Source organism: Nannospalax galili, unplaced genomic scaffold (genome assembly GCF_000622305.1).
Source record: "Nannospalax galili isolate Female #2095 unplaced genomic scaffold, S.galili_v1.0 scaffold1128, whole genome shotgun sequence".
NCBI classification, from domain to species: domain Eukaryota; kingdom Metazoa; phylum Chordata; class Mammalia; order Rodentia; family Spalacidae; genus Nannospalax; species Nannospalax galili.
In genome coordinates, this window is record NW_008358632.1 from 131,639 (window position 1) to 149,219 (window position 17,581).

Consider the following 17,581-nt stretch of genomic DNA (forward strand, 5'->3'; position numbering starts at 1 on the left):
ACTGTATTAATTCAACTGTGAACCTAGAAACTTGCACCCACTTGTGAAAGAGATGTACTCTTGCTCTGAAGTGTGTTACTGAATATGTTAAAGCTGTAATGAAATGCTTCTTCTAATCATGTAGTTATTAAAAAAATTTCTTAAAAAAGAAAAAAGATAATCACATACATACACACACACACACACACACACACACACACACGAAAACACTACAGTGACACCATCATTCAGATAAAAAATTGAAAATGCTCCTTCCTCTTGCCTTCAAGAACCATGCTTCCAGAGCAGCTCCTGCTTCCCAGCCTCCGCCTTTCCTGGGAACTCAGGATAACACGCTGCGGCCTCCCATGAATGAGTGCAGCTGTGAGGTTTTGGGAAGACTAGGCTGAACTAGCCTAAAATCTTAGCCCATTCCTCTGCCATGTTCCACTTCAACAAAATGACACAACTCTGAGAAATAAGCGGGCTTAGCCAGTCAGCAGAGACCCAACATCAAAGATAAAGATGGAGGCTGGAGAGATGGCTCAGCAGTTAAGAACACTGACTGTTCTTTCGGAAGACTGGAGTTTAAATCCCAGCACCCACATGGCAGCTAACAACTGTCCGTAACTCCAGTCCCAGGGGATCCGACAACCTCTTCTGACCACTGTGGGCCAGGCAATACACGCATACGCATAAAAATAAAAATAATAGGGGCTGGAGAGATGGCTCAACAGTTAAGAGCACTGACTGCTCTTGCAAAGGACTCGGGTTCGATTCCCAGCACCCACATGGCAGGTATGAACCATCCTTAACTTCAGTTCCAGAGGAATCCGAAGCCCTCTTCTGACCTCCGCAGCACTGCACCACGACATGGGTGCACTCACATACATGCAGGCAATACACTCATACACATACACATAAAATAAAAATAATAAAATATAAAAAAAGATAAAGATGAACAACACCTTTGCTTGTTAGGAGAGCCGAGACAAGCCACTGAGGTTGATAATAGCTCCATGATCTAAATAAAATTCTGAAAGTTTCTAGACCTCCATTCAGAGGAACCTCAGCTTCACAAGAAAACTGGCCTTTATTTTTTAACTGAATTTTTAAGGTTGAGTGAAGATTTGTCTAGGAACCCTACTGAGAACCATGGGAGAAGGGGCAAGGGATGTTTAAAATAGGTTGTGTAAGCCAACTGTACTGGCAAATGCCTATAATCCCAGTACATGGGAGGTAGAGGCAGAAGGATCAGAAATTCAAGATCAGGGCACTGAAGATGACTCAGCGGGTAAAGAGCTTGCCACACAAGTCTCATGTCCTGAGTTCTATCCCTGGAACCTACCTACAGATTTCAAGAAGAGAACTGACTCCACAAAGTTGTCCTCTGATCTCCACATGCACCGCATGTTACATGCATGAGCCACTCTTACTAATTAAAGAAAATAAGTTCAAGGTCATCTACAACAAATTTGAGGTCAGCTTGGGCTATACGAGGCCATCTCAAACAAAATAAATAAATAAAAGTTGTATAGCACTGAAGATGTAACTCAGTGGTAGAACAATTGCTTAACAGGTACAAGGTCCTGGGTTGGATTCCCTAGCAATGCAAATAATTGTATAAAGTTGGGCACATGTGGTGGCACATGCCTTTAATTCCGGCACTTGGGAGGCAAAGGCAGGCATATCTCTGTGAGTTCAAGGCCAACCGGGTCTACATAGTGAGTTCTAGGCCAGCTGGGGCTACAGGAAGACCCTGTTTCAAAAAGACCAAAAAAAAACAACAACAAAAAAAAAAACCCCAGAAACAAAACAAAACAAAATAATTGTATAAACACCAGATGTGGTAGCACAAGCCTATTGTTTCAATTACTTTAATCTGAGGCAAGAGGATTGTTTAGGCCCAGGAGGTCATTTTGTTTCTGGGTCTGAAGGATGAAACTCAGGGCTTTTCAGACGCTAGGTTACAGTTCTGTCCCTAAGCTACACCCCCAGCCCTGAGCCCAGAAGTTTGAGGCTAGATAACATAGTGAGATCCTGTCTCCAAAATAAAAATAAATGAAGTTTGACCAAGAGCTAACATTCCACCAGCTCCAATCTGCAGTAAGGTATGTTGAGGCAACTCCACTGAGATAGTCTAAGGTTTTCATCAGAAAATCACCAAGGGCCTGGGAGATGGCTCACTGCATATGGTGCTTGCTGTGCAAGCATGAAGACGAGTTCAAATCCCCAGCACCGACATGAAAAGCTGGGCACAGTAGCACATACTGTAATCCCAGCACTGGGAGGCAGAGACAGGAGGATCACAGGGACTTGCTGGCCAGCTCAGGTCAGTAAGAGACCCTGTCTCAAAAAATATAGTGGAGAACAATAGAGTAAGACAGTGTTGACTCCTGACCTTCACAGACATATGCACGGACACCCCCCCATGCATATACATACTACATATATTACCTTTTTGTTTTAAAGCAAATCACTGAGGTTGTAAAAACTGTACTCTTTTCTACAGAAAATGATGTCAAGGGTTTACACATATAACCAGGATTGCTTCCAGTGAGATCAAGCACACAAGAGATGCCGAGAATTTACCCTACCTCCAGGCCTCAACAGGGCAGCAGCCCACAGGTCTGTTCCTGTATGGCTTTTGACTCCCTGGTGCCAAAAGGATCAAGTCACACTGATCAAAAGGCAGAGCTGGAAAGGGCTATATTTCTCTCTATAATAGAGTGGCTCACCAGAACTTAATAGAGGGCGAGGCGCCCTGGGTGAGTGACAAGGGCTTCCCAAGTTTATTTCAATCTTGGGACTTGAACCTATGGCCTCACACATGCTAGGCAAGCACTACTACTACTGAAGCACATGCTCAGGCCAAGCCTTTGGCTCTTTAGGCAGCTGGCATCATGATTGTCACACTACCATCATTTTCATATTATGAGAACCCAAGGGGGAAAAAAAGGCACAATGATCCCCACCCCCACACAGCCCAGGCTCACTGGAACAAGGGCACACATACAGGAAAAGTCACATCAAGGTAATGTGACTCTTTGGGTTCCACTTATGGAACGCTTCCTGTGAGCTGGCCTAGAAACAAATAAGTACTTGACACTTATCTGTAAGCCTCAGAATCAGCCTGTATTATTAACTCCGTGTTGCCTGGAAAGAAGCTGAACCTCAGGAAGTTAAGTATTGAGTAGCATCTCCAAGTTCATAATGTGTAAGTTGAGTCTGTTAAACAAGTACCTAACTCCTGTGCACTGCTGCTGAGAATATGGGGCCACTCAAGCCAAAGGGTACAACAAAGGCCCCTGGAAAAGAGAAGAGGGTCTTGATGGATGATGGAATCCAGGAGAAGGAGTCAAGATGGCAAGGGAGGGCTGGCAGGGAGAGAGAGCACACAGATGCGGAATGTTGGGGTGTAGCTGGCTAGAATAGGGTTGTTAGTTGGCAGGTGAGCTGTTGGGATAGGGAAGAGACAAGACCAGGTCGGGCAACTATCTGTGCGTCAGCAGCTCCCAAATGCCACCATTCAGGCTTGGCGATGGGCAGGAAAAGCCCTACCATTGCAATATTTACTACCAGTTCCCAGGAGGGTGAGTACACTTTAAAATATCCATGATGGTATCAATGTCTAGTATATCAACTGAACCCCCACTCCGTTTCTATGCATTTGAACCCCTGCCTCTGCCCAGGGGTCCTAGTGTCCTCAGGAAGGCCACAGAGAAAAAAAAAAAAAAAAAAAAGAGGTCATTCTTAGCCCTCAAATCTCAAAATAGGCTTCTGAAACCCCAGCAGGGGTACCAGGCTGAGATCATGTTCTTTTTATAAAGGTTATTTTTGATTTTTTAAATTCATGTGCATGTAAATATAAGTGCCTGGAATGGCCAGAGGAGTTGGACCCCCTGGGGTTGAACTTACAGGCAGTTGAGAGCGTCCCAACATGGATGCTGGGAACTGAACTCAGATCCTCTACAAAGCAGTACATGCTCTTAACCAGTTAGCCATCTCTCCAGCCCCCGAGACCATTTCTTGAGTCCCCAAGCCTGACTGCAGTCTCAGTGATCTCCCTCTCATCCTCACAGCCTAACCCCCACCATTTCTTTAGCACAGGGAGAGTGGAGGGGAGTTGGCATGGTGAGTTCACCTCATTGTGACTGGATTCTTTCCTCATTTGTAAAGTCCAACCTCATGGTTGACTGGAGCTCCTCTGTTGAGAGGAGCTAGCAGTGATGACCTTCCCAGGAGAACATGCCTCTCATAGAGGACCTCCTCCATCCCTCTGCAGAAAAGGAGAACAGGAAACACAAGAAGAAGCACCTGGTAAAGGGCCCTGATTTCTACTAAAATCTTTACGATCTTCAGCCATGCACCAACAGTAGCCTTGTGTGTTGGCTGCTCGGCTGTCCTATCAGCCTACCGTGGGAAAAGCAAGGCTGACAGAGGGTGTTCCTTCAGGAGGAAGCAGCACTAAAAGTACTCCAAATCAAGATGAGTGGGAAACTCTCCCAATAAACACATTTCAAATTAAAAAGAGGAGGAAGAGAGAAAAAGAGAAAGTGGTGTTAAACAGCTAGAATAAGGCCCACATGGTAAATTCAGTGGGTATGCAGTATCTCCCAGGCCCAGCATCCACAAATTCAATCAGGATTCAGTAAAAAATATTTTGTAAAAATTGTAATTTGGGGGCTGGAGAGATGACTCAGTGGTTAAAAGCACCTTGTTGAACCCAGGTTTGGTTCCCAGCACCCACATGGTGGCTCACAACAGTCTGTAACTCCAGTTCCAGGAAATCTAAGGCCCTCTTCTGGTTCCATGGGCACCAGGTATGCACATGGTACACATACATACATGCAGGCAAAACATGCACACATATAAAATAAAAATAAATACATTTTAAAAAATTGTAACTAGGGATCTAGAGAGATGGCTGCTTACTGCTCTTGCAGAAGACCAGAGTTTGTTTCCCAGCACCCATTTTGGGTGACTGACAACTGCCTGTACCTCCATCTCCACAGGGATCCAACATCTTTGGCCTCCATCACCTGAACTCACATGCGTGTAACCCCACACATATACACATAATTAAAAACAAAAATAAGCCTTTAAAAAATATTACATCTGTAGCAAACGCACAGAAGAAATCTTGTCATTCCCTAAACAATGCATTAGAACAATTATTTGCATGGCATTGACACTGTATTGGGTTTTAGAAGTAAGCTACAGACGATTTAAAGCACACGGGGAATGGAGACTATAGGGAAATACCATGCCACTTTACATAAGGCACTTGGATATCAGCCCTGGGTCCTGCAGTGAACCCCCTGGATGCCAAGGGATGACTATGCTTAATGGGTATTTTGTCATTATCATTAGGGGATACCACGTTTCCCAAATCCCAGGGGAGGGAAAGAAAGCACAGATCTACAAAAGCTGACAGGGACGCAGAGTGACGGAGGGCTAGGTATCTCCCCTACTGCACACCTAGACACAGCACAGACCTTGGAGGCACCTAGAAATCAAAGAGACAGCATGGACAGGACTAGAAAAGTGTCACTGACTCGGACTCCCCCAGAAAAGGTTAAAACTGAAGTTCTTGACTAGCTGACATAAGGAGACAGTACTTGGCTCTCCTGAATATTGCGGCCTTGAACAGTGGCGCCACCTCAAACACAAAAGGCCTGCCACTTGCTCGTTCTTCCTCCTTTTCCCTATGCCAGTAGCTGCATGCTTTCTGGACAAGGAAGGGTTAAAGCCTGCCCCTCTCCTCCACGGAACTTATTCTGAGGGGAGTGAAGACTGAGATCAGCCCTTTCCTGGGGCCTCTTGGCAGCCCAAGGAGTCAGGCCGACAGAAACATCTGGGCACTTTCATCTCATGCTCTGGTCTGCTCACAGCCCCTCTTCATTTCCTTCCTCTTCTTCCTCCCCTTTGCTGCCTATCTTCCTTGTGGTCCTCCCTCACAACACAGTTCTTCACCTTGTGCCTGCCAGAGACTCCAGCCCCACTGCTCCAGGCAGCTTGGCCGGGCTCAGGCAGCTCCATTCCAGGACAGCCATGTGGTGAGGCTGGCTGGCTCTTTTGCCCCTGCAGTCTCACAGGGCTGCCCACTAGGGCAGGCCAGCTCTGCCAGGACACCTGGGAGGAGGCCATCTCTGACGTGATAAAACATTGGAAGGACACTGTTCTCTGGAGAGCCACCTTGTCCTCTCATTCATTCATGGAGTCATTGAGCTGTCACCAAATGTCCAGGTGGCCAGAGCTGGGCCAGTTCAGGCCTGCAAGCAAAGGCTGGGCTCCATGCCTGGTAGACAGTGCCCTCTACACAGGCCTGGGGCAGGTCTCAGAGCATCTGCCACTCAGCAAAGAATCTGGCACATAAAGGAGGTGCTTCATGTTTAGTGAACTGAACCCAGCCAGAAGAAAGGAGGCTCTGCCACGTACCCTAGAACCAGGACTGTCCTAGAGCCAGAGGGCAAATGACCAGGTCCAGAACCTTCTTCCTGACCCTTCAGAGAACTACAGGAGCATTCTCTTAACTTACCATTGCCCAGTTAGGCTTAGAACAAGATATCTCAGAAGCCCACAGGGCCTAAGAAACTGGAAAAGCTTGTAGGTGGGTTCAGGCCCTGGCAAGACTCTGGACACCAAGGAGAGAGAAACTAATAGCTGCCAGGGGTTGGGGAGATGACTCAGTAAGTAAAGTGCTTGTATTGTAAGCATGGGGATCTGAGTTTGGACCCCCATCACCCACTTTAAAAAGCCAGGACAGCACATGCCTGTAATCCCAGCCCTGGGGAGGTAGAGACAGGATGCCTGGAGCTTGCTGGGCCAGTTGGCTTGTTCACCCAGGCTACCCAAATTGATAAACTTCAGGTTAGAGGAAGATGCTTGATGTCAACCTCTGGCCTCCACACACGTGCACATGTGTACAAACACACACAGGAAAATAGATACCAAACACTGGGCACTGGACTCATCATTCCCTCAGCTCCAGTGACCTGCTAGATCCCATGAACCTGCTTTTACCATTGTGCTTTTCTTGTCCTAGAACAAGGGTGATCAGGCATCCAAGGGAGCCACTGCCTAGAGTGGCTCCCAGAAGACTGTCAACCAGTTCTTGAACTATGGCCAATGGCAGAGCACTTGACCACAAAGGGGCTATTCTGGTCTCAGTTTGGAGAGCAAATCACTTTAGGGCGAAGTGGGTTAATCATTAGGGGCTTGCTTTGAACTGGGGCTCCCTTCCCTGAGTGACCAGTGCCTCCCTGGTCCATTGGTCGTGCTGCAGAGAGGGGACAACTAAAAGGAGGGTCCTCCCACTTTGGCTGCAGTCCTGGACTCAGGAATGCAGCTTACCAGTTCTCTCTGGAGTCCTGCCTCAGCCACTGGCATCTATTCACTCTGCAATCCAGGTGGAAAGTTTGGGGTGCTTCCTAACACACATTGCCTAGCCAACAGGCTGTGTATCTGATCCTCAGAAAGAGCAGCTGACATCTCTTCAGGCAAATCCGGCACTCATGTTTGCTCATGTTTTTTGCGTTTTGTTTTGTTTTCCCAGAAACAAACACTAGAAAGATACACAGGAAACCAGCAGGGCAGGAGGCTGCAGGCTGGATCAGGATTGGGTTGGAAGGAGAATATTCAATGTGTGTCTTTGTGTATCTTTATATTCTTTAGGCTTTGAGCCACAAGGCTGTATTGTCTATTCAGAAAAGTAAAAACTTAAGAGTTAAAAAGTCATGATCAGGGCAAGCCTGCATGCACATAATGCCTTTAACCACTGCTATAGTCCTGGACCAAACAAGCCACCATCTTCTGGGGCCTGAATTGTTAGAAGAGCTTCCTCTACACAGCCTTCCTGCACTCCATCCCCACTACACCCCCGTTTCCCATCCATTGTCTGTGTTCCTTATCCCAGCCAGAATGATCGTGTTAAAGGTCAATCAGATTAGCCATTCCCACTGACTTCCCAACATTCTTCACAATGTCTGTGTGATTCCACTGTTTCCTGGCCTTCACCTGGCCATTCACACTCCCCAGGGATTACCCTGCTGATCCTCTAAGACTCTAGGAACCCTCAGCTCCCACCCTGCTTTGCTTACCCCCCCAACACACACACACCTCCTTTAGGCTCAGTCTCACTTCTCTTGGTGGGGTCCCCATCCTTGGCTGATTTTATTCCTCCTCACAGCACCCCTCTTTTGCAAGCATCTCCAGTTCGAACATCTGTTGAATGAAACTGCTGGTGTGTAAAGAACTTTGTAGCAGGCAGAAGGCAGATATAAGTGAAATGCCTTACAAGGGTGATGGTGGGAAGTTACCACCCAGGGCTGGCTTGGGCATCTCCTCAAAGCCCAGCCCAGGACATAACAGCAGCAGGTGACCATTGCGATGGCTCAGTGGATAAAGAGTTGCCATCAAGCCTGAAAGCAGAGTTTGATCCCTGGGACCCACATGACAGAAGGAGAGAACCAACTCCCACAAGGTATCCTCTGGCCTCCACACACATGCTGTGGTGCACTAGCACTTGCGCGTGCGTGCACACACACACACACACACACACACTTAACAATTTAAAAAATAATAGCAATTGGCATTTATGGAGTGCTTACTGCATACATTCAAACGCACTGCTCTTCGTGCTTTGCAAAGACTCTTGCTTCATCCTTAAGCATCCTTCCAACAGCCCAACCCTAGCAGGTGGGTCCTCGGTGTCCTGCTCAAACAGGCAGAACCACGAGCTCAGTTGCCCAAGTTTGCATGCTGATGGGCAGGGCTCCTGAACTCCCCAAGAACAGAGGGAATGAGCAGACTCACAGGGGTGATGAGAGGACATGTCCCCAAGGTCTCAGAAGCAAAACAGAGGGCTACAGCAACACGTGATGCAGACTCCAGAACTGGCATTCATTTCTAAAGGGATGTGGGAAGCAAACTCCACACAGGACAAAGCAGGAGTGCTCATTTCTCAAGCCTCTGAGAGGTGTTTTATTTTTCTTTTTTCCCCTCCCTTTCTTTTTTTTAAAAACAATAATGGCACATTTTAAAAAATCAAGAACTACAATAAAAGGACCATGTCTTTGAGTTTTTGTTCACATTATCCCAGACTGGGACAGAGGGACTGGCACACGCCATCCTGGCTGGGTTCCACTTCTTGGAAAGGTGCTTGCTGGGTGGCTTCAGGAGCTGGGGCACTGTTTCATTGAGGCACTGTTTCCCCGGGTCCCATTAGAGGGTGGCACCTGGTGCTGTCCCAGGCTTCTACTTCTCCAAGCCTCCAGCACCCTAGCAGCCCTCTCCCCTCTCTCCAAACCGAAGCTTGGAAATGGAGACATTAGGGAACTTACTTTGATCCCCACAGGGGACTCTTTCAGGGACAGAGCCTCCCCTGACCGGCAGGAGATGACACCCCCTTGGGAGGGTTGGGTGTCTCTCCATAGTCCCATCTCCACTCCAGCAGACACCACACTGGTGTCCTGGTTCTCAGGCCTGAACCACCCAGGCCCCCTCCTTCTACACCCAGGGTCATTCCAGCAGGTACAGGACAGATGCTTGGCCCCCTCAGCTGACCCCCACAAAGAGCAAGAGGGTTCCCAAGCCCCAGGACCCTGGCTTAAAAGGATGTGCTGGGTGATAAGAAGGGAGAGGGCAGGCTGAGGACACAGAGCCAAAGGAACCAGGTGACAGGAGAGAAATGGGAGAGAGCTGCCCTAGGGGACAGGGCAGGCTCCCCAGATCTGCAAAGAGGAAAGGATCCTGGGCTGCGGGTCAGCAGGCTTGGGATCAGGGCTCTGGGGAGAAAGAGGCAGAACTGAATTCTTGTTCCCCTTCCCATCCTGCCTCCAATTTCCATGGAGATGGGGGAGGGGTCCAGGCCCAGGTGGCAAGATCTCAGAAACCCCAGAAGGGGGTTATACCACCTGCACTCTGCCCCTGTGGGAGGCTGGGTACCTCCACCCCAGCCCAGGCCACGCCCAGCCCCTCCCAGTAGCTGCTCCCAAGGGCTCCCCTCCACCAGCCAACTGTACTCGGAAGGTGGTAGGGGCCCGCTGACCTGGGCCCTCCCGGCCTAACCCCCGCTCTGGCCCCGCCCTGACCACGCCCTTGACTCTATTCTTGCTGCTCATTCATTTCCATGTCAGACACCAGGATGTTCTTTTCTGTGGCCTCTGCCGGGCCAGAGCTGCCACGACTGTAGCGGGCGCCCTCGAAGGTCCCACGCTCTGCGCTCTGTCGGCGCCGGTAGAGGATGAGAGCCGCGGTTAGCAGGGCCAGGAGAAGCAGCACGGCCATCAGTACCACCACCAGGGCCGCGGGAGAATCCGGGAGTGCAGCTACAGGGATAGGTGATTGGGGGCGAGGGTGCATCAGGTCGAAGCCCAGGCCGCAGCCCTGCCCAGCCCACCCAGGAAAAAGGTAGGGGCCAGAAAAGGGCCAGGGGCAGGGCCCGTCTCTTCCACTCACCTGATGGGGAGCTGCTCTCTTCCACTGTGTCAAGAGGGAAGGGTAAGTTAATAACAAGCAGTAATTATAGTAATAATTTAAGAAAATGTCCATAAAGCACCTCCTGAATGTCATTTTCCAATCTCACTTCATCCTCCATGACTCTATGAGATAGCTACTATTATTCCCATTTTACATATGAGGAAACAGACCATAGCGTTCAGACTTGCCTCAGATGGAAGCGGGTGTGTGTGTGTGTGTGTGTGTGTGTGTTCTGTACATGTGTTCATGTAGGTGTGTGCTCATGTGCATGAGGGTGTACGGTGCTACGTGTATGGAGCCAGATAGAGGTCAATGTCACTGTCTGTCTTCCTTGATGGCTCTCCACCTTAGTGTTTGAGAGTCCCTCACTGAATCCACAGCTCATGGATTCAGCGAGGCTGACTGACCAATGAGCTCCAGGGATCCACCTATCTCTGACACACATACACCCCCATTGACACATGGCATTGGGGTCACAGATCTGTACTTTGCATGCTGGGCTTTTATTGGAGTGCTAGGGATCCGAGCTCAGATCGTCAAGCTTGCACAGCAGGCACTTTACCTACTAAGATACCTCCCTAGGCCTCAGAAGGCAGAGTTGATAAGTAATGTGGCCAGGACTTGAACCCTATTCTTTCCCTTAACCACTAGAGGATGGAGGAGGTTGCTGGCCTCTGGGGCTTGCTGCCTACTGTGGAAAGTAAATCCTAGAGTCAGTTATTCCTATAGATTAACCTGTAGTCCCAGCTGCCCCTGGTCTGGTCTGTTCATGCCCTCCCACCCAGTGTCTACCCCTGTACATTGAGGACTAACCCTTGGCCCCACCCCAGCTGTGGGGAAGAAAGGAGCTGAGCATGTGTCTGCCAGGACACTGCCTCACCTCGAGGGAGCTTGCAGACAACACCCATGGTGATGTTGGTGCAGGCGCCAGGGCGCCACAGCCCACTGCTGCTCTGGATCCAGTAGCAGCTGTTGTGGCTCAGCATGCTGGGGCCCAGGCCAGGGGGTCCCCAGTTAGAGTAGTTCACGGCTGTGTTGTCATGCCAAACTAGCATGCCTCCTGTAGAAAGAAGGCAGTGAGGGTGCAGGTGGGGCTGGAACAAGTGGGAGAGAGTGGGTATTCTCCAGCTAACCCTCCCTTCCCCAACTCTTCTCCTTTCCCAAGCTTAGACAGTCCGTAAGGAATCTCTCCTGCAAGCCTGAGCCCTGGTCCCCCCATATCCTACATGGGGCACCCACCTTTGGGGTTGAAGTTCATGCCCAACCAGGCTCCTCGACTCTGGCCTTCAGAGGTCTGCAGGTGCTCCCAGACAAACACATTCTCCATCTCATCAAGAATGGACAGGACTGTCCCACCCGCTGGATACAAGGTAGATCCATGTCAGGGCAAACAGGTCTCCCTGGGTGATGCCCTGCCCCCAGCACCCTATCTCGCCCAGCAGCCACAGCCTTCTCTAGCAGCAGGAGTGCAAGATGATGCATCATCTGAGCATGTGTGAACTGTAGGATATACTGTGCACATGTCACGTTATAGTCTCTCTGTATTAAAAATTGACAGGGAGTTTGGGTAAGTGCTGCCTACAGGTAGAGTGTCAGAGAGGGGACTGCCTTCACCAGGTCTGATTGTACATCTGGCCTCCCTATCCTACCCACCCTCACCTACCTCTCTGGCATCGCTGAAGTGCCTCCTTGTGGCCCAACAGCAGCTCCATGTGGAAGGAATAGCAATACTCCCTGAAGGGAATCCATGACGAGTCAGCCAACCCCTGGGGACAGCTGCCATGGGAGCTTATCCTTCGGGGAGGAGGGGACCCTGTTGGGGTGCAGGATTGAGGATGCAGCCCAGCATCCTCCCAGGACCACCTGCATTATGCCCAAACCTTGACCCCAGAAGGTGGTACTCACCCCTGCTAACCCCACACACGGCTCCCTGCAGCTTAGTGTCACAGCTGGTGGTGTGCCAGGCTCCATCCACATCCACATAAGCACAGCCCCCCAACTGCTGGGGCTCCCTGTCTTGCCAGCTCACATAGTTCAGTGGCTCCTTTGAGACCCAGGAGTACTTCCTTGAGCCCTGGGTGTAAGAAAAAGGGAGACAGTCAGGTTTGGGGCAGACAAGGAAGGTGATAGAAAGGGGTGGGGAGGGAAATCAAGGCAGCAGGTAGGGGTAGGGTAAAGGACAAAAACTGGCATTGGGAGCCCACCTCCTCACTGGTCAGCCCAATCCAGAGTGGTGCTCGCTGCCCCCGGGCAGCTTGTGTTAGGAAGGCTTGGGTGTAGGGGTCAGGTACGTAAGCCAGGCTGGCATTTCGGCTCTCACACAGTAGGAGGGCATCGTGCCAGCGCAGTGGCTTCTGCAGCAGCCGGAAGGTGCCATTGAGGTAGGAGAGCTCAGTGCCAGGGGCAGGGGGTGACGCTGCTGGTGATGGGCTCAGAGACAGGTCTAAAGGGAAAGGGAGCAGGGCTCAGACTAGGCTCTGCCTCCCTCCCTCACTCCCAGGCATGAGGCTAGGCTAGGGGACGCCAGACACCAGGCCAAGAGCAGGTCTCCACTGGACACAGACGGCAGAGATTAATCCTTGGAAAGTGTTAGTCACTTTCATAAGCCATGTTTGCTAACATGCAGAGCTAAGGTATTGATCTACTCCTATAAAGGGGACCATGCAGAGAGCTGGAGGTGCCTTGCTATAGTCTCAGGGGCTCAACACCAGGTATGCCAGCATGTCACACACCCCATGTCTAAGTGCCCACAGACTTTCTTTCTGAGCCTCTCGGGTGCTACTGCCTTTCTGCCCACCTGCTTCCCAAGCAGGCACACAATTCTGGAGGGGCCCCCTAGGGCCTCTGAAGTAAGCAACAATGTCTGGTTCTTTCTGGTCTGTCCCAGAGCAGCTAGCCAGTGCTGGAGTATCTAAATGTACTTGTGCCCTGTAAATAGTCATACCACCCTGAACACACCCGATCTCGCCTGACAGGTACCTGTGCCCTTCTGGCAGATGAAACCATGTGTCTCCTCTGTGCAGCTCCGATCATCCCAGCGGCCAGTGAAGTGGGCTGAAGGGCTGTGCAGGACCACCGCACAACTGGTCTGGGGGGAAGCAGCTGCTCAGGGGAGTCCCAGTGGTGCCCACTTTTTCAATTGCTGCCCCACAAAAGGGTAGCAGAGGCTGGAAGAGGGGGAAGGAGGGGAAAAGGCACCACAGATGAGGGTAACAGGGGCAGAAAGCAGCAGAAAAGTATCCTCACCGGCTTGGTGCCACTGGGAGCAGGGCTGGGGCCAGAGGGCTCCCCTGGTGCCCAGTTGACATACAGAAGAGGCTCCTGCTCCACCCACTGGAAGTCCCTCTGCGAGGCGTGGAGGCCAATCCAAAGGTCAAAGTTCACATTGGGGAGACTGGCTGTGATGAATGCTACAGTCCCCCAGAAGAAAGGCAAGAGTTGGCTCTGCTCTAATCAGTTGGGGGACTATACTGGAAGACAGAAGGGCCTCCTCATGGACTAACCCTACCTTGCTCTAAGGGGTTTGCAATGGTGATCAGCTGGGCCTCTTGCTGTTCACAGGAGAACTGTGCCTCTGACCATTTCACACGGTCCTGGGGGTCCTGGCCCTGGATTCGGAAACACTGTGGGGCATAGGATGTGAGTGATGTCCAGCTCTACATTGCTGTCCCACAAACCCAGAAACCATGCTGGGTATTCCTTAGCAGCAGATGCTCAGAGGCTTTTGGACTGGGACAGCAATATCAGAGTCGGGACAGAGGGTCACCCTGGGCAAGGCCCCACCCTCCTATCCTGGCACAAGATTCACATGCATTGCCCATATTCTTGGAGGATTTGTTGTTCATTTGAGACAGGGTCTTGCTATATAGCCCAGGCTGGCCTGAACTCATGATCTTCTTGCCTTAGCGTCCTGAGTGCTGGGATTATGGGGTACATCACCATACCCACCCTGTATGTGTATCTGGAGGGACAAAAGGATGCTGGTGAGTGTGTGCATGTGGAGTCCAGAGGACAACCCCAGATATCATTCCTCAGGTGCTGTTTACCTTGTTTTGTTTTGTTTTTTTGAGACAGGGTCTCTCACTTGTCTGGGGCTCACTGATTAGGCTAGGCTAGCTGGCCAGTAAGCTCCAGCCACCCTCCTTCCCAGCACTGGGATTCCAGCAGTATGCTACCAAGCCTGACTAAATTCTTTAAAAACAAATTGTGTGTGTGTGTGTGTGTGTGCATGTGTGTGTGTGTGTGTGTGTGTGTGTGTGTACGTATACACATGCATTCAGGAGGCCATGTGGGCATCAGACCCCCTGAAGTTGGAGTTCCAGGTGGTTACAAGCCACCTGATGTGGGTGCTGGAAACCAAACTTCAGTTCTCTATGAGAAGCAAGCACTGGGAACTGCTAAGCCATCTCTCCAGCCCCTACTTTTTAAAAAATATTTTATTTATTATTCTTCATTTTACATGTATGAGAGACGCTAAGCCATCTCTTCAGCCCGAGACAGGGTCTCCCTGTAGCTCCACTGTCCTGGAACTCACTATGTAAACCAGGCTGGCCTTGAACTCACAGAGTGCCTCTGCCTCCTGAGTGCTGGGATTAAAGGCGTGCGCCACCACGCCCGGCTTAAAAATATTTTATTATCCTTCATATTCTTCATTTTACATGTATGAATATATTACCCACATGAGTACAAATGCACCTGTGTTGTGCAATGCCCACGGAGGTCAGAAGAGGGTATCGGATCCCACTGGAACTGGAGTTCTGGACAGTTACTAGCCACCATGTGGGTGCTGGGAATTGAACCCTGGTCCTTCTGCAAGAGCATCCAGTACTCTCAAGAGCTGAGTCATCCCTCCGGCCCCTAGCTTCTACTTTTTATGTGGGTGCTGGAGATCACACTCAGGTCGTCATGCTTGTGTAGCAAGCGCTTTACCAGTTAAGCTCTCTCAACACTGTTTTTGTTTGGTTAGTTTGGTTTGGTTTTTGGTATGTGTGAGAGATGTGAGTGTGGGGGTGGGTGTGTGTGTGTGTGCAAGTACACACATGGATAAGTGTGTTGATCTTCAACCTATGCTGTCTGACACAGAGTTTCCTTTGTTTGCCGCTATGTATGCCCCTGAGCTTCCAGAAATTCCCCTGTCTCTGCCTTCCATTTCCCTGTGGTGGCATGATGGGATTACAGAAACATGTACACTACTAGTTTTTTCATGGGTTCTGGGGATCAGACCTTATTAGGCTATCAGGATTGCAGGACAAGTGTTTTACTCACTGAGCCATTTCCCCAGCCCATTTTAAAAATACATCATTTATTTGTGGGAGGTATGCGTGTGTCACATCGCATATATCGAGGTCAGAGAACAACTTGTGGGCAGTTGGTTCTTTCCTTCCATCATTGGGTCCCGGGAACCAAACAGGTCATCAGGCTTCGCAGCAAGCACTTTTATCCACTTGAACCATCTTGCTGGTCCCCATATTTTTAATGGGACAATTTCTCCAGGCCACCAAAGGCACCATTAACTACCTATGACAACAGCACAAAGGCCAAGCATTTGGAAGCCTGGGATGAGAGTTGTCATGCTTTCTGCTAAACACCTTTCTTGGTGCTAACTGAGATCTGTTATCTTGCCCTTTTGGCTGACATGACCATTTCCATCCTATTTTTATCTTTATTTTTGGATGGTCTTTGCCAGGGAATAGAAGGCAAGAGACTCCAGCTTGAACTTATTTATTCCTTCTGGCTCAGCTGTAAAGTGAGACTGAAAACCTGTCTTTAGGTTATGTCAAGGGTAACAACAGCAGTGTGACAAAACAATAGGCTCACACTAATAATTCGTTTTGCCAATATGGATAGCAGATCGGGGGTAGAAAACAGGGAACCCAGAAATAATTCAGGAGTCACCAGGTTCATGGATTTTGCTTCCCAGAAGTAGGTTCAGAGCCATGCTCAGGCTCTGCTTAAGTAACTGAAAATTTATCATCAAGAAGTAGCAAGGTTCTGCCAGGACCAGCAAGAAATGACTGCTGAAGAAACAATGTTCAGTTCAGTCTAGCCAAAGCTCAGGACATCCCAGCTATATTCAAAAAAATAAATGTATATGTATATATGCATAATTTTTTTGTATTATTTATTGTGTGGGGATGGGTAGGTGAATGGGGGCATGCATGCCATGGTGCATGTGCACGTGTGGAGATGAAAGAACAACCTGGAGTTCTTTCTACTATGGGGCTTGAACTCAGAGCATCAGGCTTGGCAGCAAGCACCTTTAACCATCTTGTGGGCTCTATATTATAGAAGGTACTAGTCCTGCCCTCCAGGAGCTGAAAGCTAGTGGGAGAGGCAAATCGATACGTGCTTCACCAACATCCAGATGATACAGGGATGCAAAGGAGGCACAGAACTAGGAAAGCGAAGTGTCTGGGGCCAGGCAGTGACAGAGCCTACAGTATTACACACTTCAAAACCTGGCCGGGCGTGGTGGCGCACGCCTTTAAGCCCAACACTCGGGAGGCAGAGGCAGGCAGATCTCTGTGAGTTCGAGGCCAGCCTGGTCTCCATAGCGAATCCAGGCCAGCTAGGGCTACAGGAAGACCCTGTCTCAAAAAAAGACCAAAAGAAAAAAAAGGTTTTGTTTAATAATTAGGTGGAAGTCATGTAAATAAGTTTTTGGGAAAATTAAATGATACAAGAAAATGTTCAAATACAACCTGAGAAAGAATAGCTACAGGTGAAATTGCATTATGTGCAGTGAGCTCAAGAACTTGGAAAGAGGCAGACAGCAGGATAACAAATGTGGACAGTAGGGGTCTCTGGAGAATGTGGCTGAGTTTTGTTTTCTTCCATAATTGTCAAAGTTTTAATACTGCCTATGCCTCATGGTTTTTTCAGGTACGTTTACAGTACTGGAATGTTCACTAACAGGCTGGCTGGGGTCAAATGTGCTCCAAGGATTTATGGACTATATCAATGTGATCCTCACAATAGAGCTAAGTGGTCTCTAAATGTCCTGCAAAGAAGCCAGGGCAGAAAGGGATGCCCACACACGACAGGGAAATAGGAGCTGGTAGAAACTCTGTCAAATGCTAGATGAAAACACTGAAGGTTAATCAGGTCTAAAAAGCAGCTC

The 17,581-nt window shown here is 49.5% G+C and overlaps 1 protein-coding gene across 2 annotated transcripts in view; it reads right to left on the reverse strand.

Annotated features, from left to right (window-relative positions):
- Nucleotides 1–8,937: 8,937 nt before the first annotated feature.
- The window catches only part of Mrc2 (mannose receptor C type 2), a 77,645-nt gene continuing 69,001 nt past the window's right edge, over nucleotides 8,938–17,581 (reverse strand). For both annotated transcript variants that reach the window (XM_008821882.3, XM_017795309.2), the window contains exons 21-30: nucleotides 13,970–14,084; nucleotides 13,708–13,871; nucleotides 13,441–13,549; nucleotides 12,666–12,904; nucleotides 12,367–12,535; nucleotides 12,125–12,274; nucleotides 11,701–11,820; nucleotides 11,342–11,521; nucleotides 10,441–10,464; nucleotides 8,938–10,310 (exon numbers count right to left, since the gene is read on the reverse strand). In XM_008821882.3, the coding sequence (XP_008820104.1) occupies nucleotides 10,087–10,310; nucleotides 10,441–10,464; nucleotides 11,342–11,521; nucleotides 11,701–11,820; nucleotides 12,125–12,274; nucleotides 12,367–12,535; nucleotides 12,666–12,904; nucleotides 13,441–13,549; nucleotides 13,708–13,871; nucleotides 13,970–14,084 (1,494 nt within the window). In that variant the 3' untranslated portion in view covers nucleotides 8,938–10,086. The remainder of the gene's footprint in view (nucleotides 10,311–10,440; nucleotides 10,465–11,341; nucleotides 11,522–11,700; nucleotides 11,821–12,124; nucleotides 12,275–12,366; nucleotides 12,536–12,665; nucleotides 12,905–13,440; nucleotides 13,550–13,707; nucleotides 13,872–13,969; nucleotides 14,085–17,581) is intronic.